The sequence below is a fragment of the Vombatus ursinus genome, unplaced genomic scaffold, assembly GCF_900497805.2.
Source record: "Vombatus ursinus unplaced genomic scaffold, bare-nosed wombat genome assembly UNPS02014799.1, whole genome shotgun sequence".
NCBI lineage: Eukaryota > Metazoa > Chordata > Mammalia > Diprotodontia > Vombatidae > Vombatus > Vombatus ursinus.
Window position 1 is genome coordinate 27,346,501 of NW_020954577.1, and position 27,301 is coordinate 27,373,801.

Genomic DNA, 27,301 nt, shown 5'->3' on the forward strand with positions numbered 1-27,301 from the left:
CAAAATTTTTCCCCTAGGAATGAGTCTTTCCTTCTTTGGGCTGTTTCCTCTCTAACTGTCCCATAGAGAATTATGAAAATAGTTAAGAAACCAGTTATTAAATATATTTCTATCAACCATACTTGAATTAAATAGGTGATTTAGAGCCAATGTGGAGCCATAAAAATAAATTATATCAACTAAAATACTGTTGCAATTAGGTTAGCTGAGTTACTAAACCATTTTGAAATAACATAATGGCAAACAGGAGGGATGAAATGTTTTGTGCATATCATTATTGTAATGCACAAAGTAAACAATCATTAACTGCAGGAATTATCAGGCTACTTTCATTATTTTTAAACCACTTAGGGGAAAGCAGTCTAGGCCTTAGGCAATTGACATCAGAAGCTCTATGGAAAGAAAATTAAGAAATCGGATAGAAAGTGACAGTCTATCCCCCTTTTGATAAAAATTGCTAGGAAAATTGGAAAGCAGTCTGGCAGAAATTAGGCTTAAACCAACATCTTATGCCATATTCTACAAATAAACTCCAAATAGATGTGACCTTAAAGACCACACCATTGAAAAATGAGAAGGGAAGCAGATCATGTACCTATTCCTTGCAGCTATTGGCAGGAGACATGTTCTTAACCAAACAAGGAGTGGAAGCAATCACAAAAGAAAAAAATAGATAACTTGAATTATGTGAGATTGAAAAGCTTCAGCAAAAACAAAATTAATGAGTCTAAGATAAGAAGAGAAGCAAACGAATGTGTGGGGGAAAATCTCTTTATCAAATTTCTCAGATAAGGGTTTGGTATCCCAGATGTAATAGAATAACAGATAACTCAGACCAAAAGCCATTTTCCACCAGGTAAGAGGTTAAAGATGATGAATAAATAGTTTTAAAAAGATGAACTACAAACTATTAACCATATGAAAGAAGGCTCCAAATCACTGATGGTAAGAGAAATGTATATTAAAAAATCCCTAAGGTTTCACCTTATACACAGCCAACTGGCAAGAGATGAAAAAAGATGTAAAGAGTCAATGTTGGAGGGGTCCAGGGAAGACAGGCACATTAGTTAGTGCACTGTTGAACTACAAATCACAGCAAACATTTTGGAAAGCAATTTAGAATCATGCAAATAAAGTGACATACCCATTGAACCCAGATTCCACTGCTAGCCTTCCAAAGGAGGTCACTGATAAATAAGAAGAAAAGCCCCCATACTCAAGTAAAAAACTACTTGAAATAATAAATAACTTTAGCAAAGTTGCAGACTATAAAATAAACCCACATAAATCATCAGCATTTCTATATATTACAAACAAAGCCCAACAGCAAGAGATAGAAAAAGAAATTCCATTTAAACTTACTGTAGATATTATAAAATATTTAGGAGTCTACCTCCCGAAACAAACCCAGAAACTATATGAACACAATTACACAACACTTTTCGCCCAAATAAAGTCAGATCTAAATAACTGGAAAAACATCAGTTGCTCATAGGTAGGCTGAGCTAATATAATAAAAATGACAATTCTATCTAAGCTAATTTACTTATTCAGTGCCATACCAATCAAACTACCAAAAAATTATTTTATAGGGTTAGAAAAAATAGTAACAAGATTCATTTGGAAGGACAAAATGTCCAGAATATCAAGGGAACTAATGAAAAGAAATGCAGGGGAAGGTAGCCTAGCCAATCTAAATCTTAAATTGTATTATCAAGCAGCAATCATCAAAACTGCTTGGTACTGGCTAAGAAACAGAGTGGTGGATCAGTGGAATAGGTTAAGTATGCAAGACACAGAAGTCAGTGACTATAGTAATCTATTATTTGATAAACCCAAAGACCCCAGCTTCTGGGATAAGAACCCATTCTCTGAAAAAAAGTACTGGGAAAACTGGAAAAGAGTATGGCAGAAACTAGGCATAGATCAAAATCTCACACCATATACCAAAATAAAGTCAAAATGGGTTCATGATTTAGACATAAAGGCTGATACTGTAAGCAAACTGGGAGAGCAAGGAATAGTTTACCTATCAGATTTATGGCGAACAGAAGAATTCATGACCAAACAGGAGACAGAGAACATTATGAAAAGCAAAATAGATAACTTTGATTACATTAAATTGAAAAGTTTTTGCACAAACAAAGCCAATGCAACTAAGATTAGAAGGAAGGTAGAAAACTGGGAAAGAATTTTTACAACCAGTCTCTCTGGTAAGGGCCTCATTCTAAAATATACAGAGAATTAAATCAAATCTATAAGAATACAAGTCATTCCCCAATTGATAAATGGTCAAAGGATATGAACAGGGAGTTCTCAGATGAAGAAATTAAAGCCATCTACAGTCATATGGAAAAATGCTCTAAATTACTATTGATTAGAGAAATGAAAATCAAAACAACTCTTAGGTACCACATCACACCTATCAGATTGGCCAAGATGACAAAACAAGAAAATGATAAATGTTGAAGAAGATGTGGGAAAACTGGAACACTAATGCATTGTTGGTGGAGTTGTGAAATGATCCAACCATTTTGGAGAGCAATTTGGAACTGTGCCCAAGGGGCTATCAAAATGTGCATACTCTTTGACCCAGCAATAGCACTTCTAGGGCTATATCCCAAAGAGATTATACAAAGGGAAAAGGATCCACATGCACAAAAATATTTATAGAAGCTCTTTTTGTGGTGGCAAAGAATTGGAAATTGAGAGGATGCCCATCAATTGGGGAATGGCTGAACAAGTTGTGGTATATGAATGTAATGGAATACTATTGTGCTATAAGAAATGATGACAAAGCTGACCAGAAAAACCTGGAAAGACTTGTATGGTCTGATGCTGACTGAAATGAGCAGAACCAAGAGAATGTTGTACACAATAACAGCCATGTTGTGAGATGACTGATATTGATAGACTTAACCCTTCCCAGTAATACAAGGATCTAAGACATCTCCAAAGGCCTCATGATGGAAAATGCTATCCACATCCAAATAAAGAACTATGGAGTTTGAATGCAGATCAAAGCATGCCATTTGCTATTTTTTCTCTTCTGTTGAGTTTTATTTCCTCTTTCTGGTGGTTCCTACTATTGGTTCAAATACTTACTTACAACATCACTAATGTGAAAATATGTTTAATAGGAATGTATGTGTATAGCCTATATCAGATTATGTGCCATCTTGGGGAGGGTAAGAAAAATTTTAAATTCAAAAGCATATGGAAGTGATTGTTGATAAATCAAAATAAATTAATTTAAAAAAAAGAAAAGCCCCCATACATACACCAAATCATTTATAGCAGGAGTTTTTGTGGTAGCAAAGAACTGGGAACAAAGCAGATACCTAATTGAGACTGGGGAATGGCTAAATTAATTGTGTGATATATGAATGTAATTGAGTATTACTGTAAGAAATGACAAATTTTATAAATTAAAACATATGAAAAGATTTACATATTCTGATATAGAGTGAAGTAAACAGAGCTAAGGAAACAATACGTACAATGACTACAGCAATGAAAATAACAACCACAAAACAATGCAAAGTACAATTTAACACGCATTTATTAAGTGCCACCTGTGTGCCAGGAACACTGGGGATCCAAGGAAAGGAAAAAAAAATAAAACAATTATCACCTGCTTTCAAAGAACTCACAGTCTAATTGGGGTTATTACATGCAAACAACTACATACAAGCATTTATGTTGGATATAGATCCAAGATAAACTGGAAATAATCAGCTGAGAGAAGGCTAGAGCCTTCTTTAAAGGGGATCAGGAAAGGCTTTTTGCAATATATGGGATTTTGACTTCAAGGAAGTCAGAAGATGGAGAGAATTTCAGGCACAGAGTATAGCAAGTGAAAATGATCAGTCAGTCAAGGAAGCCAGTGTGTCACTGGATAGCAGAAGACATGGAGGGAAGTAAAGTCAAGAAGACTGGAATGGTAGGAAAGGGCCAGGTTATGAAGTGTTTTAAAAGCCAAACAGAGAATTTTATATTTGTTCATAGAGGTAATAGGGAGCCAATGGAGTTTATTGAATAGAGAGCAGGGAAGGGGGGAGACAAAGTCAGTTCTATGCTTCAGAGAAATCAATTTGACATCTAACTTAAAGATGGCTTGGTGTGGGGAGAAACTGGAGTCGGGAAGATAAACCATCAAGATATTACAATAGTCCAGGCCTGAGGTGATGAGGGCCTGTACTAATACCCTCGTAACAAAGGAGAGAAGAGGGCATATTGAAGATGTTATACAGGTAGAATTAACAGGACTTGACAGCTTCTTATAACAGGAGGTTAAGGTAGATTAAATGGAATCAAGAATCATCAGCATAGAGATGATAATTAAATTTATGGGAGTTGATGAGATCAACAAATAAAATAGTATAGAAGGAAAAGAGAAGAAAAGCAGGCAGCTAGATGGTACAATGGAGAGAGTACTGGGCTCTGGAGTCAGAAGACCTGAGTTCAAGCCTGACCTTGGGCAAGCTGCTTAACTTATCTGCCTCAGCTTCCTTAACTGTAAAATGGAAATAATAATACACAACTTCTCAGGGTTGTTATGAGGATTACCTAAGATAAAATCTGTAAAGCCTTTAGCACAGTACCTGGCACACGGTAGATGCCATATAAATGAAGAGGAGGTAGAGAAGACAACTTAACCCCAACTCCTTTGCAGAGGTGAGAGGTCCCTGAGTGTGGCACAATGCATTTTTTCCTGACTTTTTCCATGTATTGATCTATGTTGACTTTTTTTCTTTTACTATTTTACTTTCTTTTTTCTTTGAAAAAAGTTATTTATTACATGAGATGACTATCTGGAAGGGGGAGGAGAAAGGATCCTAGGAGAAATCCTGGTGATGTAAAAAAAAAAAAAATTGAGCAATAAAAATTTATTTAGAAAAGAACATGAAGGTCTATACTTGCATTTATACTAAAGTCTGGGTAGTAAAATACCTGTCTTCCCAAAAAGTGACTGAAGATTAACCCTAACACCTGAGATAAACAATTCTATGTTAAAATGCATATGCAAAAATCTTTAAATGCAGGTACAGAACCAAAATAAATAAATAAATGCAGGTGCAGCTAGGTGGCACAGTGGATAGAGCACCCTGGACCTAGAGTCAGAAGGACCTGAGTTCAAATCTGGCCTCAGACACTTACTAGCTGTGTGACCCTGGGCAAGTCACTTAACCTCAACTTTGTCAACCCCCCTCCCCCAACCGAATCTTTAAATGGCAAACTAGAAGTCAAAATAGAACCAGACTTGAAGAGTGTTGGCAGGGTTCTTAAAAGTAAATCTCTAAAATGGAGACAATCCAAAGGGCATTTGGAACTATACTACGTGGTGGTAGAAAACCCAGGTGATCAGATAATCAGGCACAGCATTAAGAACTGGGGGCAGAACTTCTAAGGCTGCATCCCAAAGAGATCATACAAAGGGAAAAGGACCCACATGTACAGAAATATTTATAGCAGCTCTTTTTGTGGTGGCAAAGAAGTGGAAATTGAGGGGATGTCCATTAATTGGGGAATGGCTGAACAAATTGTGGTATATGAATGTAATGGAATACTATTGTGCTATGAGAAGTGGTGAGCAAGCAGACCAGAAAAACCTGGAAAGACTTGTATGGACTGATGCTGAATGAAGTGAGCAGAACCAGGAGAACGTTGTACCCAGTAACAGCCACATTGTGTGATGACTAACTTAGCTCTTCTCAGCAACGCAAGGATCTAAGACATCTCCAAAAGACTCACGATGGAAAATGCTCTCCACATTCAGAGAAAGAACTATGGAGTTTGAATGCAGATCGAAGCATACCATTTGCTCCTTTTTTCTCTTCTATTTTGTTTTGTTTTCTCTTTCCTGTGGTTCCTCCTATTGGTTCTAATTCTTCTTTACAACATGACTAATGTGAAAATATGTTAATAGGAATGTATATGTAAAGCCTATATCAGATTGCATTCTGTCTTGGGGAGGGAGGTAGGGGGAGAAAATTTAAAACTCAGAAGCTTATGGAAGTGATTGTTGGAAACTAAAAATTAATTAATTAGGAAAAAAAAGAATTGGGGGCAGAATGTTAAAGGAAAGAGAAATCAGGGTGTGTTAGACCAGCAAATAATCAGAGTGAAATAATAGGACCAGAAACAAAACCAGAGGAACAGTAGTTTAGTCTGTGACAGGCATGAGCTGAGACAGCAGTGCAGCAGCCACCACCTGAGGCAGAAACAAGAACAGAGTCACTTATTCTAAGATTCCGCGCGCTCTGCCCCCTCCCCCTACATCTTTCTCATTCTCCGTGAGCCATCCGAAGTATCACTAGGCCACGCTGGGTTGGGCACCAGCGATGTTGACAAAAGGCAAAGTGGCAAAATAAAGCGTGTGCCTCAAAGTCAGCAAGACTGGGGCTCACACTGGCTGTGAGGCTCTGGGCACATCATGTGGCCTTTCAGGGATCTAATTAACCCTCCAAAGAGCAGAAATGGTTGGGACCTGCACACTATGGGAGGTTTCCTCTCCAATGAGCTCCCTGCCAATGAAATCACTGGCCCCATCCCTATCCCTAGTCTATTAATTAGGAGCACACAGCCAGTTTATGAAGAAGGGAATCTCTATTTATTGTCTTATTTCAATCACCAAGTTTCATTAGCATATTTTACATATGTGTGCATATGTATATATGTGTACATATGTGTGTATGAATACATAAAGAGAAACAGGCGGAGTCTAGAGAATGTTCATTTATCATTTTACTGGACTGTGTACTAAAGAGAGATACGAGATAATATATTTGAAGGGTTTTGCAAACCTTAAAACTATATAAATGCATAGTAGCAGCACTAGTACTAGCAACAGTAAGATTATGCTAGAACATACTTTTAATGATTAAATAGCTGAAATGTGAAAAAAAACCAAAACCCACACAAACCCGTACTACAATATTAGGTATACAATCCAATAAAATGAAGACTAAAAAAAAAAATGTATATATAGCTGTATATAGAACTGCATAGAGGTACATATATATATGTATATGTCTATGTCTGTGTCTAACACAGCACTTTATTCAAATGCCAATATCTCATTCTTAAATTCTTCAGTATTTTTTGTATTTAATATATTAAATTATTTAAATGGGCAATGGAATCACGAGTCTGACCAAAACAAAAAAAATGTTCAATAGGTATTTTATTTACAAATTCTTTATAAAAGATAAAAGCTAGTTGGCTCTCAAACACAAAGGAAGCTTTCCAGGGTGAACCTGCTCTTTTGCTTTGCCTGGAACATCTGGACCTTCCCTTCCTGTCTCAAAGGACTTTGGCTGAGCAGGAAATTACACTTCAGGTAAGGAAAGAAAACTTGTTTTTCTATCTAAGTCCTACTCTCCCCACAAAACCCCCAAGAGTGGTTTTGCCATAGAGAGTGGAACTGAAAATCTAATTGTAACCTCATTTTTTCAAGTGTGAAAATGACAGTCTAAAGATGGCTTCACCAGCAAAGGCAGGGCTGATAGTGTGTAGTGGAGAAGAGTCTCATTCTCTATACTTATTGTCTGTCTGGTTGCTGGAGGGGAAAAAAAATGAGTGATTATGTAAAGTTTTTTTTTTTAAAGTTACTGCTGTTTGCAAGTAGTAACATAAAATTAAAAATAGAATTTCAAATTACAGCTTCTTATAACCCAAAAGGACATGTACATCTTTGCTGATATTTATCCCTAAATATCAGCTCTGTGTGACCCTGGAGACAATCCAATTTGCTCTGAAACTTCAAGACAGTGAACATTCATTTGAAGGTTTAAAAATTATGAAGGAAAATACTGTATTGACCTCACATTATGATTCAATTTTAATTTACTCCCTTTTTAAAAACTAACATTAAGTTTTAATTTTTGAGGCAGTTAGGTGGTACAGGAGATAGAAGGGTAGACTTGGAGTAAAGAAGTCTGAATTCAGCCACAGATGCTTCATGAGTTGTATACCCTGGGCAAGTCATTTCACCTGTCTGCTCCAGTTTCTTTATCTATAAAATGGAGATAATAACAGCATCTAACTTTCAGGGTTGTTGTGAGGGTCAAATGATATATCAAAATAATATGTGTAAAGGGCTTTGTAAACCATAAAACCATAGAAATGTGTAATAATAGTAATAGCAGCAGCAGCAGTAAGACTATTCTAAGACACACTTTTACTCTTGATTAGTGATCAGATAAAAAAGCTGAAATGTGAAAAAAAGTCAGTACAATATTAGGCACACAATCCAATAAAATGATATATGAACAGTCTTTAGACATCTAGGATTGTGTAGGTAAGGTGAATATCAGAGAGGCAGCCTATAGCCTCAAGGTATCAATAACAGAAGGAGCTGTGGTCAGAACATGACAGTCAGCTAGCTCCAGAGATATCTACAATGACTTCAGATCAAGCCTGCTCTTAAGACTACACCAAAAAAGAACAAAAAGCACAGATCTGAAGTACATAACCATTACTCAAAAGAGACCCTACAGAAGACATTGCTTTTTGAGCAGGGAGCTCAAAGACAAGACAAGAAAAGCTGGTTAGCTTTTCATAATGCACTCAGGTGTCTTAGAGGGCACTTTCTACCCTGGAAAAATTGCAGACATGTTGATCTAACAATATTTGCAGTCAGACCCTTAAATTCTGGGCTGGGAGGTCACTAAGTTTTGCTTAGTCTATCCATTATTTGTTTGTTTTTTTAACCGTTTGTACAGCTGTACGTAGAACCTACACCTGCTTTGTATGTAAGTTCTCACACATTATCACTATATTTTCTCCAAGTAAATCTTTTTTGCAACAGTTACCCCCTACTTGGGTTCCAAATTTTAGATACTCCACATACAAAATTAAAATTCTCAGAGGATCAGAGCTATTAAAAAGCTAACAGAAAAAAAAATAGTTACTGCAGTATGTAAGGGTTAGTCTTGCCCATCTGAAGTGTTCAGTTATTTAAATAAAATATCACTCACTTTTGTTAAGAGCTCTTTCTTTTTTTTAAAGAAAAACTGAGATAATTGGTTCTATCCAATTATAGGCAAAAAAAATTAGTTTAAACAATTAGCCAGCTTTACTATGCAGATAAAAATATGGGCTCAATGAAACTAATCAATAAAAAGAATTCAAAGTAAAAGGTTCCAAAAAGGTAACAAAGGGACCCTAAACTGAGAACTAGCAGCTGGGTTTTAAAAGGTGCATCCCACAAAAACAAATGGCTTCTCCAGAACACCCACCACGCTGTCCTTGCCAAGGGCCCAGGGAGCCCCAAGAACTCCCATTCCTTCCCTGACTTGCTTGAGATTTTCTTATTCCCCCCTTTCCATCATTCTCCATCCGATATTGCCCAGGAACCTCCACCTCAACTTCGTGCTGCTTCTGATTCCCAATACAAAGTGTCAGTGGAAGTAGCAAGAGATGATGGGAGAGGACATTTGGGAAGACACTGCTTTCCCCTACTCTACCACTTCCCCTCGTCCTAGGTCCAAACTCACCTTGCAACATCTCTAGCCTCCAAATTCTCTCTTCAGTCTCATCCTAGAACTCCTACACCTACTCCAGTTCCCCCACTTTCAGCTCTAATTTGCTCTATAAGATCCAAGTTGGGGAAAAAAAAAGGGAGGGGAGGTAGTAAGAAAGGGCATAGTAAGAGACATTTCCCTCGCGGCAGTAGAAAGGCTATTCCTGGGACCCTGGGAAGAAAAGGAAGAAGGAAATGAGGAACTAGTTGAGAACTAATAAACACCTCTTGAGATTTATAGCAGGAAGAAGTCCCATTCTGACAGCTTTATCCCCTAAATCCCTGCAATACTCCCCTTAATCTATTCTAGAGTTCTCGGCCCCACCACCCAAAGCTCTTTTCCCAGGCTGGGCCCAACCAGAATCCTTTCCCCAAATTGCAAAAGTCAATAACAATGGTTTGAAACTAGACTCCCTGCTCCTGCTGGTGACTAGGTATGAAGGGAAGGAATCTCTCTTCCTACTGGAGGGACATGTGTCCTTGGAATCTCAAGTTGGAACTCAGAATACACATTCCCACAAAGAACACTGTTAAACAAGGGGTTAAGACGGTCAGGATCATATTTTGGGTGCATTAAAGGATAATAGGTCAAGTCAGAAATGGAACAGAAATTAAAAAACAAATATAGCAGGATCTAAAGTTTCATCACATATGCCAGAGGTGTCAAACCTGCAGCCAATGGGCTGCTACAGCCCACAACACTCCCTAGTGTAGCCCAAACCAGATTAAAATATAATTTGGAAAAACATAACAAAATAAATAAAAATACAACAAAACATAATGTTAATATGTGGTTTTCTAAGACAATAAGTGGCCGACAAAAATCCTTAGGTATAGATTAGAGGCCCCCCATTTCTACTTTTGTTTGCTGACAAATTCTTTTTGGTAGTCTCCAAAGGGACGTATAACATCATGCATTCAGGTCAATTTATTTATAAGACTTTAACTTGTATATATACATATTAAGCTCAACAAATCAGAAACCAACATTAGAGAGTCTTGAGCACAAAGAAAAAATGCCTAAGTGAAAAAACACAAATAAATAATGGAGTAAATCAGATAAGAATGTCATTTCAAGGACTAATTGTATTAAAGCAAAATACAGTGCTTTTATGCAAGTAACAATCAGAAAACATTCCTTTTTTTTTTATTTTATTTCTTTTTGGCTAGGCGATGGGGTTAAATGACTTGCCCAGGGTCACACAGTTAGTAAGTGTCAAGTGTCTGAGGCTGGATTTGAACTCAGGTCCTCCGGACTCCAAGGCCAGAGCTCTATCCACTGTGCCACCTAGCTGCCCCCAACATTCCTTTTTTTTTTTAAACATCAACTTCTTCTCTTCAAATGTTGCTTTTCTTCAGTTCTTCCAAAAAGGTTAGTAAAATTTGGCCAGAGAGATAAATAGAATTATATGCATTTAAAGTACTAGTATAATAAGGTAAAAAGAAGTATCACCCAAAATTCAGTCAGGATGTCTTCTCTACATCAGGACTGAAAAATAAATGAGGATACCTCACTTATGCTTCTGAGAATATTAGAGAACATATGAGTACTCTGAATTATACAGTATATGCTAAAAAGGCAAGTAAAGCAGTAGAAAGTAGAAGGTAAAATAAGCAGGAAATACTTACTTCCCTCTCCATGAATGTTTTGTTGTATAGAAACAGGCCAGATCTTTATTTTCCCTAATAATATTCATTTTGCACTGAGACCTGAAAAATACATTCAAACACAAGATTTAGTGAACTTTCTACTAATTTTTATAACAAGTATACAACTTCATTTACAAGTTTAAAAAAAATCCAAATACTTTTTATCAGAAATTTTTATAAAGTCTCCAATTCAGTGGGAATACCATCATTAAACCAAATATATTACAATGGGAAAAAAGTTCCCCAGTAGACTAGGAAAAAAAACTTCTCATAAAGTACTATAGGATAACAACAGTGTTATGCTCTCTACAAGCTGTTATATTCCTAACTCTCCTTGGATCTCAGACAATGCTAACTACCCCAGTCTCCCTCCCCCTTTTGGTCTTGATACAGAGACCTAGGATAAAGCCACACTGAAAGCAGACATTTGGCTAGTAGGTGTTGCCAAGCTGGACTGGAATTTTCCTTAAGTTTTAGTTTCAAGTTAGTTTCTAACTCTTGGTTTAAATTTATATATGTACTTCACTCAGCAACATATTAAACTGATCACTGAGCCAAAAAACAAAAAACAAAACAAAAACCAAACTAAAAAACCCAACCCTCTTTCCTTTAGGTACTTGAAAGTGATTATTCTTAAACCAGCTCCTTAATTATTTCTGTATCAGTTATATCAACAAAGGAACACAGAAATTCCATGGGTATCTACAATTAAAATTCAGTGTCCTATGAGATACTCTCCAATTATTCTGGATTTCTATTATCAGAGTAGTGTGAACTGAGAAGCACAAAAGAAGAAAGGAGAAAACTTCTGGGGCTATTCTAGATCCCTAAGCACTTCAAAGGCATTAAAAGGGCTGCAGCACTAGGATACTTATGCAAATTCTTCTCTATGGACTTTTGCTAGAAACTTTTTATCTCATAATGCCTAATGGAGGAAACAAATAAGACCCAAGGTCAGATTTTTCTAGTACTCTCAAAAATGGAAATAAGTAACATTTCAAGATACTACCTTTATGTTCTTTTAATACAAGGAAACAAAGGACCATAAAGACATTCTAAACAAGTAAAAACCTTGAAATAAAGGCTAGGTTTTCAGGACAAAGATGTATGAAGCACATTTCTGAAGCATGAGTTTCTTAACGGAATTGACAGATTTCCTTATGGTCATATAATGTATATTAGTAATGCTTTTTAATTTAAATATTAAGCACCTAAAATATGCAAGGTACTATGCTAGGCATTGTTTACTGAAACTTCCAAATACACTGAATTTTGGCAAAGGATAGAGCAATTTTTTTTTTTTAGGCAATTGAGGTTAAGTGACTTGCCCAGGGTCACACAGCTAGTAAGCATCAAGTGTTTGGTCTGAGGCTGCATTTGAATTCAGGTCCTCCTGACTTCAGGGCTGGGTGCACTAGCCACTGCGCCCTGAGCTGCCCCAGGATAAAGCAATTTTAAGTGGCTTGCTGCTTACACCAATAAACTTAAACAAGAACCTGAATCTCAAGCATCATCCTTGTATGCAAATTATTTAGAAAAGATAATCTGCTTTATAGTAAATACACTATAGACCAAATTTTGTTAGGATTTTAACTCCACAAAAATTTTTAAAAGGCAACAAAACTTTATTCCTCTATAGACTGAAAGTTTTTTTTTTTTTTTTAAGGCAATTGCAGTTAAGTGACTTGCCTAGGGTCATACAGCTAGTAAGCTCAAGTGTTTGGTCTGAGGCCACATTTGAACTCAGGTCCTCCTGACTTCAGGGCCGGTGCTCTATCCACTGCTGCCACCTAGCTGCTTCTTAGACTGCAAGTTTTTTGAGGGCAAGAAATGTCTCATCTTTGCAATTCCCACATAACTGCCCACTACAGACAAGGATTATTAGATGAATCTTCTCATATGTATACAATAACAAATAATGAGCAAGGCAATAAATCTGAATCTTTTCTCTCTAAAGGAATTTGGTTTGTTTTTGAGAAACCAGAGAATTTAACATTTTGATAGACACATACATAGTTATGGAGGGTATACTCTAGAATATACTAGTGTATATATACTAGAGTATACCAGTATACTTTAGAGTATACTGTAGAGAATGAGTTGAACAAGTTTTTTTTTTCCTGCTCCAAGTTTAAATTAGAAAAAAAAATTTCTTCTAAAAACAGTATCTAAATCCTAAAATGACATGTCTGAGCCAATAAATTCATGGCCAATTATGAGGGGAAATAAGTGACTTCGGTAGAAAATACTAGAATATGTACACTGAAAACAATTCAGTCAAGTTAATATGAAGATACTGGTAGACACCAACTTAAGAACAAGCTGAGATCCAAAGTTCATTTGTAAACCAGTTGTTCTCCCATTGATACAATGTTATAAGCTAGCTCATAAACTCTTATTTAACCCATGATATGGCTGAACTAGTCTATACTGAGGGTATTATATCTACCCATCCTTTCTATGGGAAAGTGAGTCCTGAGTATGGAACACAGGTGCCACACCTTTCCTATAAGAGATTTTCCAATCTCTCTTCCCTACCAAACTACAATCCCAATATGACAGTACAGATTCTTTCTCCTCTATTTTGGTAGTTAGAAGAGATTCCTTCCAAACCATCCTTTTGTGTGGGGCTAATGGAAATTAGTTACCCCTACTGTGATGGCAAGAAGCCAGGGACTCCATTAGGGTCTCTGGGAACCAGATGGAAAGAGATAAAATGATTTCAATATTTCCATGAGATTGGGAGTTGAGTTGCAGCTTCTAGGAATTGATGCATAGTCCTTGTATGAAAACTAAAAAAGATAACTTACTTTTTAGAAACTACACCATAAGCCAAATTTGTAAGGATTTTAATTCAACAAAAGTCCACCAAAAAAAAGGCAAACAAAACTTTATTTCTTTATAGACTATAAGCTGTTTGATGGCAGGAAATGTCTCTTATCTCTGCAACTCCCACAAGAATGCCCACTGATTAGAGGGAAGGAGAGTTACCGGGAAGCTAATGCAATTAGAGGCAGAGAGTTTAACACAGGGAGTTTAAGGTGAAGAGTGGCAGAATAAGTTGAGACAATGAGTAGGGACCTTCTTCTGAAAGTAGAAGTTAGGCAGGATTAAAGGAAGATGAGAAGACAAGTTAGGGCAGGGTGATCAGATCAGCAGCATCTTTGGGGAGTGAAGAGGGCTGGTGACAAATTTAGGGAAAGAAAATAACCAATAGGGGCAGCTAGGTGCCACACCTGTGGCCCTGGAGTCAGGAGGACCTGAGCTCAAATCCAGCCTCAGACCAAACACTTGACACTTACTAGCTGTGTGACCCTGGGTAAGGCACTCAACCCCGTTGCCTAGCCAAAAAAAAAAAAATTAAATTAAAATAAAAAAAAATAACCAAAAGCAGTGGAGAAGGAAACAAAGTTCCTGCAACCCTGCTGGCAGGTCCCTACATGACCTATCTTCATTTAGGGTACCTTTTTCTATATAAAAGCCGGGGGGGGGGGGGCAGGGCAGTATTACTCTAGAATTACAAAAATCCACACAGCATACATGGAAGCTAAACTCTGGGTTGTTTGCAGCCATGAGCTCCCCAAAGATAAAATGGTTGTCTCAGCTAAAGCCTAACCTTCTGCACAAAGCCATTCCCAGTTCCCCTTAATGCTCCTGCCCTCCCTTGGAGGTGATTTCCACTTTGCCCTGTCCAGAGCTTGTTTACCCAGAGTCTTTTGCAGGTTGTCGGCCCCATGAGACTGGGAACTCCTTAAGAGCTGGAGCTATGTTTTGTCTCTCTTTGTATTCCCAGCACTTAACACAGTGCCTGGCACATAGTAGGCACTTAATAAATACTTGACTTGACTTATGCCAAACTGGTTAAAGATTACATTGTAATACTCTAAATCTTTAATATGGTTTTGGTAAGAAAAATATAGATAGAATACATAGATAGAATTCTTGTTTCCGGTCATCTTAATCTAGTCACATACACATCAAATCTGCAGCATCATCATTAATCATTAGGTGATACCAGCAAGAAGTCAAGGAAGACAGTAAACTATATCAGAGCAAAGGGAATGATAAAGAAAGCAAAAAAAAAAAAAAAAGATTGCCAGAAAAGTATCAGTTTGCTAAAATACTTTTATCAGTTTCAAAGAAAATTAATAAGGAAAACTGTACTATGACTCCTAGACTATACTCCATAGAAGCAGGTACTATGCCAATCTTTTAAGTCCCTTCCCTACTCCACCACCAGCTTTGTACAAAAGTGCTTAACTGGTTTAATGTGACAAAAATTTAAACCTGAAGAGATTCCCAAATTAGTGATTTTTATAGTAGTTACTTTAGTACTGTGACTTTTTTTTCTTTTGGTCCAGACCTGTTATTTCATCTATCTAGGAAACTTCCATCATAGAAACCTTTACTGAGTCATATCAAAAGCTCATTTATAATTTAACCTCCGCAAGAGTTGCCTGGGACAACTAGAGGAACTGATTTGTCTACAGTTTATATAGCTATGATACTTAACAGGAAAGACTTTTTAAAGCCAGGTCACAGGCCTTCCTCATTCCACCACCAGTCTTCTACCCATTATGTCCTTTTGCCTTTCGAGATGAACTTAGGAAGAGAAAATGCCAGTCCTTAGCTCAATGACTGCCTTAGCTTTTGGTGGTGGGGGAAAGATTTAAATTAAAAAAAAAAATGACCATGTCTGCACTAGGTTTAGAGTTTGTTTTTAAATATCACTGTGCTTTAAAATATTATAAGGGATAGACTCATGAAATGTTTCTTAATAAAATTTTACCTAATGTACTACAGATATAACAAACGTAGGTTTCAAGATTCTAATTAATTAAAAACAGCACAAGTCAGTATTTTTACTCTAAAAGGTACATTTTAAATATTTCTATTTGATTTTCTTCTATTTTTCAGGAGGATATATTACAACATTTGATCAATTTAGAATCTTTCAAGTACTGTTATCACCAGAAGGTGATTATTTCAAGTACTGAATACTTGAAATATCGTTATCACTAGTTAGTAAGTGGAATTGTGGATTAATTTAGTTGTTTTTAAAGAGTATTTCTATTTATCAACAGAATATATCAAAAGGCTGAAATATTCTATGATACTGAGTTTTAACTGGAAGGATAGCATTAGAATTTTTGTTTTGTCCTTTAAACGCATTTACAGTATTAGTGCTCCAAACAGCTCTATTAATGGCAAAAGGTACTTCAATGTTTTTTATTGATCAAGACTACTTCAATACTTCAAGGAGGTCATTTCTTTGTAGCCCCTTCAGCCTTCAGGAGGTGCAGCAGCCAAAAAACTGGACACCCTGTAGCCTCTCCAAAATGAATTAATTAAGCTGGTCCTCAGGTAGATTATCATAGTCCATATTGGCCCCATATAATACATACACACACACACACACACACACACACACACACCCACTGTAGGATAATTATAATCCAATGAAGTCAAGAATGAAAAAAAAATCACACACATCTCAATATAAAAGAATAGATTAAATAAACCACTTGCTGATATACATCTTTCACTTTGTCAAAATATATTCAAGTACCCTACCTATTTATTCTAAGCAGAACTCCAAACTGCTTTTCTTAAAAGTCATTTCACATCATGATGACAGCTTTTTGCTCTGAAAACAGCATTAACTCCTTAAGGTTGTCACTTGGCACTGATATATAGTGCCGTGACTTACAAAACTGAACCATGCTGAAGTAAAAAATGCAGGGAAAATAAGGTAGAAATCTAGATGGGGCTGCTCTACCTCCTTTGGAGTCTCATGAAATATTCCCATCCATGACAATAAAAGGCATGAAGAGCTGAAGAACCAAACAAAAGCCAAAGGAATGAAAGAAAACTTCTGCAATGATCCTTGGAACATACCCGTCAACTCACAGCCAGAGGTCACAAGTCCAAAGACCATCAGGTCATGTATCCAGAGCTGTGGTCCCACATAGTGATATTTTACTGTCCAGAAAGACAGGCAGCCAGGAAGACTAACATACACTGGATACAGCTTGGGGACTAATAATGTAGCACATTTAAAAATCTCAATTTCATCTTCTAATTATCATAGCATAATTAAATGCCTCAATTTGGTGAAATTGCTTTCTTTCTATTTTTATGAAGTAGTGATACACCCTTTCAACCACTCCTTTGTAAAGTTACAAATATAGCATTTTATTTTTTCACTCTCCAGTCCTTGATTTAAATTCCATTCAATTCAATAAACATATCAAATGCAAACTACACGGAGAGCACTGTGCTGGGAGGAGTACATGAAGATAATTTAGTATTTTGGAATCTAGATGTTTGTCATTTGGTTTACTAAACATTTGTACTAGCTGTCTCATTCACCGACTTGCTCAGTGTTCCATCTATCTTCCTTCCATTTATCACTAATTAATTCAGGATTAAATGCAGTGTTACTGATTTACAAAGCTTTCACAGTGGTGATCACATAAGCACTTAAAAAGGATAAATGAGTATTTCCTGAGAAGAAGCCTACAATAAGGAAAACTTCATTCATAATTTAAAAAAAAAAAATCTCATTAGGTCCTATCATTAGGATGAACATTTCCCCAAATAGTCCCAATTTATCATCTGTCAATTCACTCTTGATGCTTTTTCCATTTAATTTTAGTTTGCAAGATTTCAAACAAGAAGTAATCATTATACGAGCCTGATTTAATCCCCCAGATCCAAATTACCTAATTTAATGTATACTCCCCTTATTCTGCTTCCATCATGGCTTCTGAAATTGTCCAGGTTATACTGAAATATCCTGGTAAATGAAAGAGGCAGATTTAATCAAGACTATTTGTCTTTTTTTAAGCTTATATTCTGCATATGGAAGTAATTTTCATAATAATTAAGAGTCAGTCAAGTACCTTGTGACTCCTACATTGAGATAACAGTAATCTAATGGAAAATGACAGTATCTTTTTTTAAAGCATGATTCTTTTAAAAGATCTAAAATTCAAGGTTTATCCTCATTAACAACTTTTAAGTATTCAAACAAAACTAAATTTCTCTACTTTTCCACTCCAAAACACAGGCACACATACACACACCACAAATGAGGTAACTCCAGATGAAAAAAACATACCTATTATATTTAAGTTTCCCCAGTCTTTTGTTACAATTACACTTTAAAAATATTTTGGGGGGCAGCTAGGTGGCGCAGTGGATAGAGCACTGGCCCTGAAGTCAGGAGGACCTGAGTTCAAATCCGACCTCAGACCAAACACTTGACACTAGCTGGGCAAGTCACTTAACCCCAATTGCCTAAAAAAACCAAAACAAAACAAACAAACAAACAAAAATTTTCATTGAAATTACATTCCCAAATGTTTTATTAGGAAAGAAACTTTATGTTTTGAAGGAACAGAAGTCTAAATTATGAAAAATCAACTACGTTTAAAAGATTATACTGTCATAAAACCCCAAGAGGTTTTTAAGTCTTTAAAAAGCTCAAGAATTAGTTTTGTTCGTTAGGAACAAAAATGACATTCTTTGTCTCAATAAATATAATAAATGTTAAGTGGTTAGCAACATAGTCAATTTTTATACAGGTTAAAAATAATACAAATTAGGCTGTTTGCCCTGTCTACATGAAATGCTGCCATGAGAACTTTAACCCACTGCTTTATTTTTAATTTGACTTCTTAACTTGTAATCTTTAACTTAACTATAAAAAGAAGTTGCTTCTAAAGAAATTAAAGTGACTATCCAGAACCACTTTAAAATCTTACAATTTAATTCAGAGTTCATATGTTCCCAAATGTTACCCTACAATGCAAGAAACTAAAATTGTCATGAGAACAAATCAACAAGACCTATGCTCTTCTTTAGGAATGGATTTAGGACCACTTAAGTCTTTAACTATTATCAGTATAAGCACATTATTAATCATCCTCAAATACTGCATCTGACCAATCCATTTTTCATGAAAGTAAGAACCATGCATTCTATACAAGCTATACAACACTATCTGCCACATAGGCTGCCTTTGTTGACAGGATGATAGTCCCATTGTACTCTACTCAGGCTATACCTGGAATATCAGGTTCACCTTTCCGTGCTATGTTTAAGGACCATGATAAGAGGGTGCGTGTCCAGAGGAGGGCAAGCAGAATGATGAAAGGTTTTTTAATCCAATACATGGATTAGTTAAAAGACTGGGGACGTTTAGACTAGTAAAGACTTAGGAGGGAATGACATGTTTTCGAAATATCTGAATGACTCTCATGTAAGTCAAGAAGCATTTATTTAGCATTTACCATTTGCCAGCCACTGTGCCAAGCAGTGGGGGATTCAATAGTCCCTGCTCTCAAGAAGTTCACAGTCTAATGGGGGACAGACAACATGTAAACAACTATGTACAAACACAGGGCAGTCAGGTGACAAAAAGGATAGAGTACAGGTACTGGAGTCAGGAAAACTCATCTTTCTGGATCAAATCTGGCCTCAGATACCTACTAGCCATGTGGTCCCAGGCAAGTCACTTAACACAGTGTGCCTTAGTTTCCTCATCTGTAAAATGAGCTGGAAAAGAAAACAGCAAACCACTCCAGCACCTTTGCCAAGAAAATCCCAAATGGGGTCACGGAGAGTCGGACAAGACGCACAAATGATGAACTGGAGATTATCTTGGGGAAAAGGCACTAGCATTAAAAATGACTGGGAAAGGTTTCTTGCAGAAGGTAGGATTTTAACAGAGACTTGTAGAAAGCCATGGAAGCCAGGAGGCAGAGATGAGGAGAGACGGGAAATCTTGGTTTGGGGGACAGCCTAGAAATGAAAATGCCTAGAGTTGGGACATGGAGTGTTTTGTGCTAGGAACAAGGAGGTCAGTATGACTGGATTGCAGAGTACCTGATGAGAAGTCAAGTGTAAGAAATGTGAAACAGGGATTAGACTATTTGACTCTCAGGGAAGAATCAGGAGAAATGGTGAAAAATGCTCACAAATAAATTTAGACCTGATATCAAGAAAAACTCCATAGCAATTAGCATGATCCCAAAGTAGAACGAATGGGATACCTTGGGAAGTGTCACAGGCTCCTGCTCTTTCAAAGGCTTTAAGTAGAGTCCTTTCAGATGTGAACTGAAGGAGATGACTAGAGAGGTCCCTTACGACCCTAAAATTCAGTGAATCTGTAATGAGGTCTTAAAATTATATCACCAACTGCTATTCTGGTCTCCCTTTAGCTACTTTTATTTTTGAAAGAATGAAATAAATGAACAAAAGAAAGTTAGCAACCTCATAAAATTTTTAGCTTACATCTATACTACAAACAACCATCAGGTTGTAGCACATTACCTTTGTGAAGTGCTTGCCTATAGCTTTTGCTTAGACTTTCAGGAAAATTCTCTTTATAGCTTGCAAAACACAACAAATCATACCACTGTGGTGTCCACAGAATTTGAGATCTCCTTTTTATCAATCCCATTTCAAATGGAAATGGTGATTTGTGGCCATGCATCAGAAATGTTAAAGTGACTCCAGACTCAAAGCAGTAAGGAATATAAATACAAAAAATGACAAGTATATGCCACATCAGAGAGTTACCCCTCTTTATCTGGGGATGAGAAGCATAGCATAATGGATAGAAAGCCAAGACTGAAGACAGAAGATCTGTGTTCAAGTCTTGCCAATGACACATATAGCTCTCGGAGCTCAGAGCAACCATGCACTGGTAGGAGTTTCCTCATAAGGCAGCTCCCTCTAATAATAAGATCAAGGTCCAGGCACTATCAGGCACCCATTGCCGATGAATTTCATAGTTAAAGTTCCTCTTCATTGAGTTTTTACTTTCCAACAATTACTCATCACTTCATGGTGCTAATATTTCTGAACTCTAAAAATGCCTTTAACACTCATCTCTCATGAATTTGAAATCAATCCATTTAAGCTATCCTATAAAATAAGAGGTCCTAACCATATATAAAAACATTCAATTTGTAAGTCACTGAAGCTTTCTCCAAAAGTGTCTTTGTCATTTTATCTTCAGAACACAACAGGTTTGAAGCAAGCACACAGTGTACTAGATTAGCATGCTCTTTAACCTTATATACAAACTGCAAGTTTACTTTCAAGGATCTAATAAAGATTAGCCTTACTTATGAGAAGGGAGAAATGAAGAAGGGGGGGGAAGGAGACGAGAGAGGAAAGAGGGAGAGCTAAAGAGATGGATAGATAGATGGACTTAAGACACTTTGTTTCAATGGGCAAAATTTATTTTTTGGGGGTTGTATTTTAACCTATCACTGTTCTCCTGGCTAACATGTAAATACAAGGCATGAAATTTCACAAGGTTATCAGGTACAATAATGTTTTACTCTAAGCATCTCTAAACATTGTTCCTTTCACAATTAAAAAGTTTATTGTTACTGTTTCCTCTTTCCATACTTTAAGATAGCAACAAAATATTAGCTTTTGGTCTGACTTTCTGATACACATCCTTAAAGGGAAATTCAACCTTTTCAATTAAATCGGCAATTAAAAATAACCAAGGAAGGGGGAAGCCTACCTGTTAGAGAACGACAAGCACCCCAAAGAGACCTTGTATCATGCCTAGAAATTAAACAAACAAATAAGCACTCCTTAGGGAAGAGTAATAGAACGGAAGGCCAAGGATAAGGATTTGTTTTTGCTGCTTCAAATGATAAGACAAAAATGGAAAGAAAAAAAAACTGCCCTAAAATAAAACATATTAACAACCTTAAACTTATAGACAGAAAGAGTTAAAATAATTACTTCAAAATATTTTGGGGGCTTGGTTTTGCCTTCCCTAAACTCTTCCTGACCAATTGCAGTCATGGCACACACATGAAGAAAAATAGTCTTAACACACCCAGGGACCAAACCAATTGAGCTTTTTAGTTTCAAGTCAATACAGTACTACTAGTGTATGCTTTGATGCACAGCTACAAAATGTATGGGTTGGCTCAAGTACACAGATTCCTGAAAGCATTCAAGGGCGTGTTTAAGTTAGTACCCCTAGCAAAGTATCATGTTACAAAGTATACTCTTCATGGTAAAGACAGGTAAGTGTAACTAAGTCAAAGTGGGCCACAACAATGTTTGTTAAACAGCCTTAAAAGATTGCCATTGTAATTTAAATCACAGCATCATAGTTTTAGAGATGGAAGAGGCCTTACAAACCATTAAGTTCAATACTCTAAGAACGTGGAAGATAGCCTCACACAGGTTGTAACTTAGGGGAGTTCACTCAGCTGGTCATCAGCACAACTGAGTGTAGTTTCATCTAGGTCCTAGGACTACAAGTTCAGTCTCAAAATAAGATTCCTTTGGCCACTTTCAACCATTACAACCAACACTTGGGGAAAACAGAACAAGCAGGTACAAACTTTTTGCTGTTGCTTCTCTCCACTGGCTGCCCACTTTAGTTTACAGAATTTCAATGTAAAAAAGATAGTCCAGGTTCATTTTACAGATGAGAAAACTACGGCCCAGAGCAACTTACTAAGGTCCCATAAGGCAATAAGGTGGAGGAATCAGAACTCAAACCCAGGCCTTTCTAGTCAAAATCCAGTGTACAACTGATTCTTAGTACTCTTTAGTACTGAAGGTTTGCACACAATATTTGCCCTCAGGAGGGCAGGGATAATAATAAGTGAAGACCTAAAGCAATAATTCAATCTATTTTTAGCAACTGGGGGTGGTGGTTACTGGTTTCAAAGGAAGGAGAAAACCCAAGTACTTTATTTTTAACAGCTTTGAATTTCAGTTATCCGTTTTTTGCCAAAGTTAGTGAGGGACTACACCTCTCTGCAGGAGTCAATTGTACTATCCCATTTGAGAAGTTGAGGAATTAAGCTTATCTTCAACCCGAAAAACTGACTCAACTTTATGTTTTCAGGGGCTTTTAGGCTCACAAAATGATTATTCTTTAAAATCAATAACATGAAAGCAGTTTTCACTATCACAGACTTGAGGTGATTTTCACAATTTCAAGTTGGTATGATTAAGAATTACTCTTACATTTAAAATCTCTGCTCATGGAGAAATATTTGCTATTTTACCCTGTTCAAATCAGGAAGGCACTAATTTCCAGGAACTGGACTAGATGTCTCTGAGTATATTGCTGCCTTCCTCTCCACTGCTATTTCTCTGCCCTCCTCCTGCTCTCCTTTTCCTCTCTTTAACTACCCTTTATTTCCTGTTTTCCATTTAATACTTATAAAATGCTTAATTTCCAACATTAAACCAGAACCTGAGACGTTTATTGGCAATGTGCTATACTTATCTACCTTCCATTATGACTTTAAAAGCATATTAAGCTTAGATTATGTTTTGATTCCTATTTTGTTATTCTAAATCTTTTGAAAGCACAAAGCTAGTTTATATATGCTGAGCATGAGAATCAAACAAGGAATGGATTTTCAACTACAGATTAACTGCTAAAGATGTAATGACGAGAACTTGTCCTATGAGGCTTTATTACTCCAATTACACTGCTTTCTATTTATGAATGTGATTCACATTTTCATGATGTGTACCTAAAACCAGCTTTCTGAAACAGACTATAAATATGCAAACTAGTCTAATCAAAAAAGGGAGAAAGCACAAAAGATGAAAATACAAAATACGAAACTCCTGAAAAAACGCTTGAAACTCTTTACTGGTTTTTACAATGTATATATGCTGCATTAATTTCCCAAAAAGTTTTTTAGCACGAAGAGAGTAGGTTCGGAGAATTAAAGCAAAGACCACCAAACTCTAGCATAAACCGGGCAAGTACTGAGAAAGAATTGTCTCCAGGCAACTGAATGGAGGATTACAGTAAAGACCACCAAACTTATTTTTTTTAATACCTCGGACAAAACCTTGCTGGAGATTACCACACTTTTTTTTTTTTAACAAAAAGACTTAAATAAAAAACTTATAAAGGAAACAGAGAGGATGCACCTGGGGGCTCTGTGGTCCGACCCTAGAGTAAGTAGGGAGAGGGGATGCGGAGTGAAAGGATAACTTCCCATCCCAGCTTTGGTAGCAGGGCAAGAACGATCTTAAACAGCTGCTGCAGTCAGAATCTAATCTTCCCTCTCCCAACTAAGACCCTTTGACAGTGAAAGTCGCTCAGCCGAAGCAGCTGCAGCCCGCCCGCTGCAGGAGCCCGAGGGAGGCTGCCAGCGCCGGGGGACGCTCGGAAGCGGGGTCCGGCCAGGGGACGCCCCGCGGCCCCGCTCGCGGCTCCCAGGCGGGAGGCGGGGACCTGGGCGGAGGGGGAGGCCGCGCCCTGGGGCCCCGCAGCCGGACGGCAGGGAAGGGGCGGCTTTACCTGGGCAGGGCACCGGAGAGGCGCTCCTCGCTTCGCGCTCTTCGCTTGCCCGGCCGGGCGCCTCCTGCTGCCGCCGCCTGGCTCCCGCCGCCGCACCCACAGGGTGGCTGAGGCGCCCGCTTGGCTCCCCGGCCCAGCCTGGCCCAGCCCCCTCGCCACTTCCTGCTCCCAGCCGCCGGGGGACTGCTGCGGCCGCCGCGCTCTCCGCCCCCTCCGCCTCCTTCTCCCGCTGCCTCTCAGAGGCTCGCTCTGGAGGCCGCCATCTTCGCTTCGGCTACGGGCGACCGCGCTCACCGCGCCTGCGTGGCCGCCGCCCGAGGCTGTCACGAGACCCCGTCAGCTGATTTCTACACCACCCGCCTTCCCCTCCTCCCGGGTTCAGCGCCTCAGGCCAACCCTAGATCTGAGCCAAGACGCTCCAATCCCGCCCCCTACACGCCTTCTCCCACCCATTCCTCCGCCCCTTCCCGGCCCGGATCCCACCCATAACCAACAGCTTGTCAGCACCGCCTCTGAGGGCGCATGCGTGGGGGCTGAGGCGGGGGTGGGACAAGAGAAGGAAGGGAAGGGGGAAGAGTCAGAGTCCAGCCCGCACGAGGGGCGACTCGCCCCTCCTCCGAGAGCGCATGCGTAGGGCCGAGGAGTGGGCAGGGCAGAAGACGGAAAAGGGAAAGGGGCGAGTCAGTCCGGGGAGCACGTGGCCCAGGAGAGCGCGTGCGTGGAGTTTAGGCGGGGGCGGGGCAGGAGAGACCCGAAGTGTCTCAGGCAGCACGTGGGCCGACACGCCCCTGCCTTCCCCGAACTGGGAGGAGGGCTTACTGAAAGAATCGCTGGGGAAATGTTGGGTGTTGTAACGGGGTCCCTCACACCGGCAGAAACAGAAATAAGTTAAGCACGAGTCTCTCTCCTAGTTTAGTGTCAAAGAGCACAGGGAGGGCCTCAGGCCGCGGGGTCTCACCGAGCCTGGAGTTGGGGCTAGTGTCGAATCTTGAGCAAGTTTGGGGGGGGTGGCGGCCAGGAATGCTTTGAGAGAGTAATGGGGTCACAGGTCCAGAGTGGGAAGGGAACTTAGAGGCCGTCCAGTCCAATTCCCACATTTCACAGAGGAGGAAACGGGCTGAGGTGAAGTCATTTGCCAAGGGTGATACAACTAGTGTCTAAAGCAGGATTTGAACTCGGGTCGTTCTACCTCCACGCCTAGTGTTCTAGCTTCGGCTTAGCCACCCAGCTTACCAAAGGGAAAGGAATAGGTGTAAAATTCAGGGCTGCTTCTGGTGGAACTTGAGAAAGGTCAACCCTGCCTGATTGACTGTGGGATAAAGAATCCTAATACAGCCATCAGAAGACTGCTTGGGTAAGGACCCAGATTTTCTTACCACTCTACAGTGAACACAAGTTGTAAGCCTTTAGGTCAAGTGGTTAGGGTAGTTCAGGAACAAGAAGTTTTCGATAAGTAGGCTTTAACATTCTACGCAGAGTGGATGATAAAATTCAGAAGTTGGAAGGATTTTAATAAATAACAGAACTGGTCTTGGAACTCAGGTCCTCAGATTTCCAGTCTACGGCTGGTTCCAGTATATTGACTAAGATATTTTCCTTTCTGTCTGACTAAACTGTCATACGTTTGACGTGACCCAGTACTGTTCAGCCAATTCTTTTTAAAGCTCTGGCCATGAATATCCACATACTCAGAGCAACAAAAATGAAGCTTACAATATACATTTTGTAAAAATCAAGTGGATTGGGTTGTTGGGTTGTGGGGTTTTTTTTTTTGCATTTCAGATATTGAACTTTTTATCAGTAATCTGATTAGTATTCTCGAACTTGATAATTATATGCAAAGTGCTTTTTAAACTATGAGGCTTTATAAATTTGAATTATCATTACAGTTATTTATGTACATAGACTCAGAGCTAAAACTGGAAGAAACCTGGGGTAGTTCAACCGTTTCATTTTATAGATAAAGAATCCGAGACTGAGGGAGGTTGAGAGATTTGCCCCAAGGTTGCACAGGTAGAAAGTGTTAGAGGTAGAATTTGAATCCAGGTCCTCTGACTCGGTCCTCTCTTCCATGTATCATACGGCAACTCCTTCATTTCACAAGTGAGGAACTGAGGCCCAGAGAGGTTAATTAACTTAATGACGGTTCCACAGGTAATTCTTTATAGGCAGTACTTGAACCCAGGTCCTCTACTTAACATTTCAGCATTCTTTCTCTTGTACTGCAACAGGTTAGTCAAAGGAATTAAAAATTGTGATGGATCATTCTGGCTTCAGATCCAGTTGTCTTTCCAGTGTACCACACTCACTCCCCAAGTCTTCTCTTTCCTTTACAGAACTATGTCATCATCCTCAGTGCAGTATACATAATAGGTGCTTAATTAATTTTAATTTAAATGGAATTCGTGGCATAATCTCAGAATAACATGAAGGAAGCAATATCACAGTGAATTAGAACAATTTTGACATGAAGTAAACTAAATACTTTAGAAGAACGTAGGCTTGTTGAAGGAAAGATTTATTTATTTCATTTAATTCTATTACCTCATGCAGTTCCATGCATATAGTAGGTGAATTAATAAATTAATAAATACTGTTGAATTGGGTCAGATTCAGCCAAGATCAAAGCTAGCCTTTCAGATTGCTGGGCTATGGTTTTCAAGAAGTCAGTTACAGAGGAAGCACCTTAAATTCAAGTTCTTAACTCTTACTAAAGCTATGCTTCTTCTATTCAATATCACCTGGCCCTGCTGCCATATCTGAGATTTCTACCATCAAACCTGATCTGATGCTTGGGGATT

General features: G+C 38.3%; 1 protein-coding gene across 4 annotated transcripts in view; it reads right to left on the reverse strand.

Annotated features, from left to right (window-relative positions):
- The window catches only part of DNAJC13 (DnaJ heat shock protein family (Hsp40) member C13), a 127,970-nt gene extending 103,397 nt beyond the window's left edge, over positions 1–24,573 (reverse strand). For 3 of the 4 annotated variants that reach the window (XM_027872102.1, XM_027872100.1, XM_027872103.1), the window contains exons 1-3: positions 24,501–24,551; positions 21,726–21,769; positions 11,156–11,236 (exon numbers count right to left, since the gene is read on the reverse strand). In XM_027872102.1, coding sequence (XP_027727903.1) covers positions 11,156–11,223 — 68 coding nt within the window. In that variant the 5' untranslated portion in view covers positions 11,224–11,236; positions 21,726–21,769; positions 24,501–24,551. Of the gene's footprint in view, positions 1–11,155; positions 11,237–21,725; positions 21,770–24,500 lie in introns of all 4 variants that reach the window. The other variant, XM_027872101.1, reaches the window with a different exon arrangement.
- Positions 24,574–27,301: the final 2,728 nt, after the last annotated feature.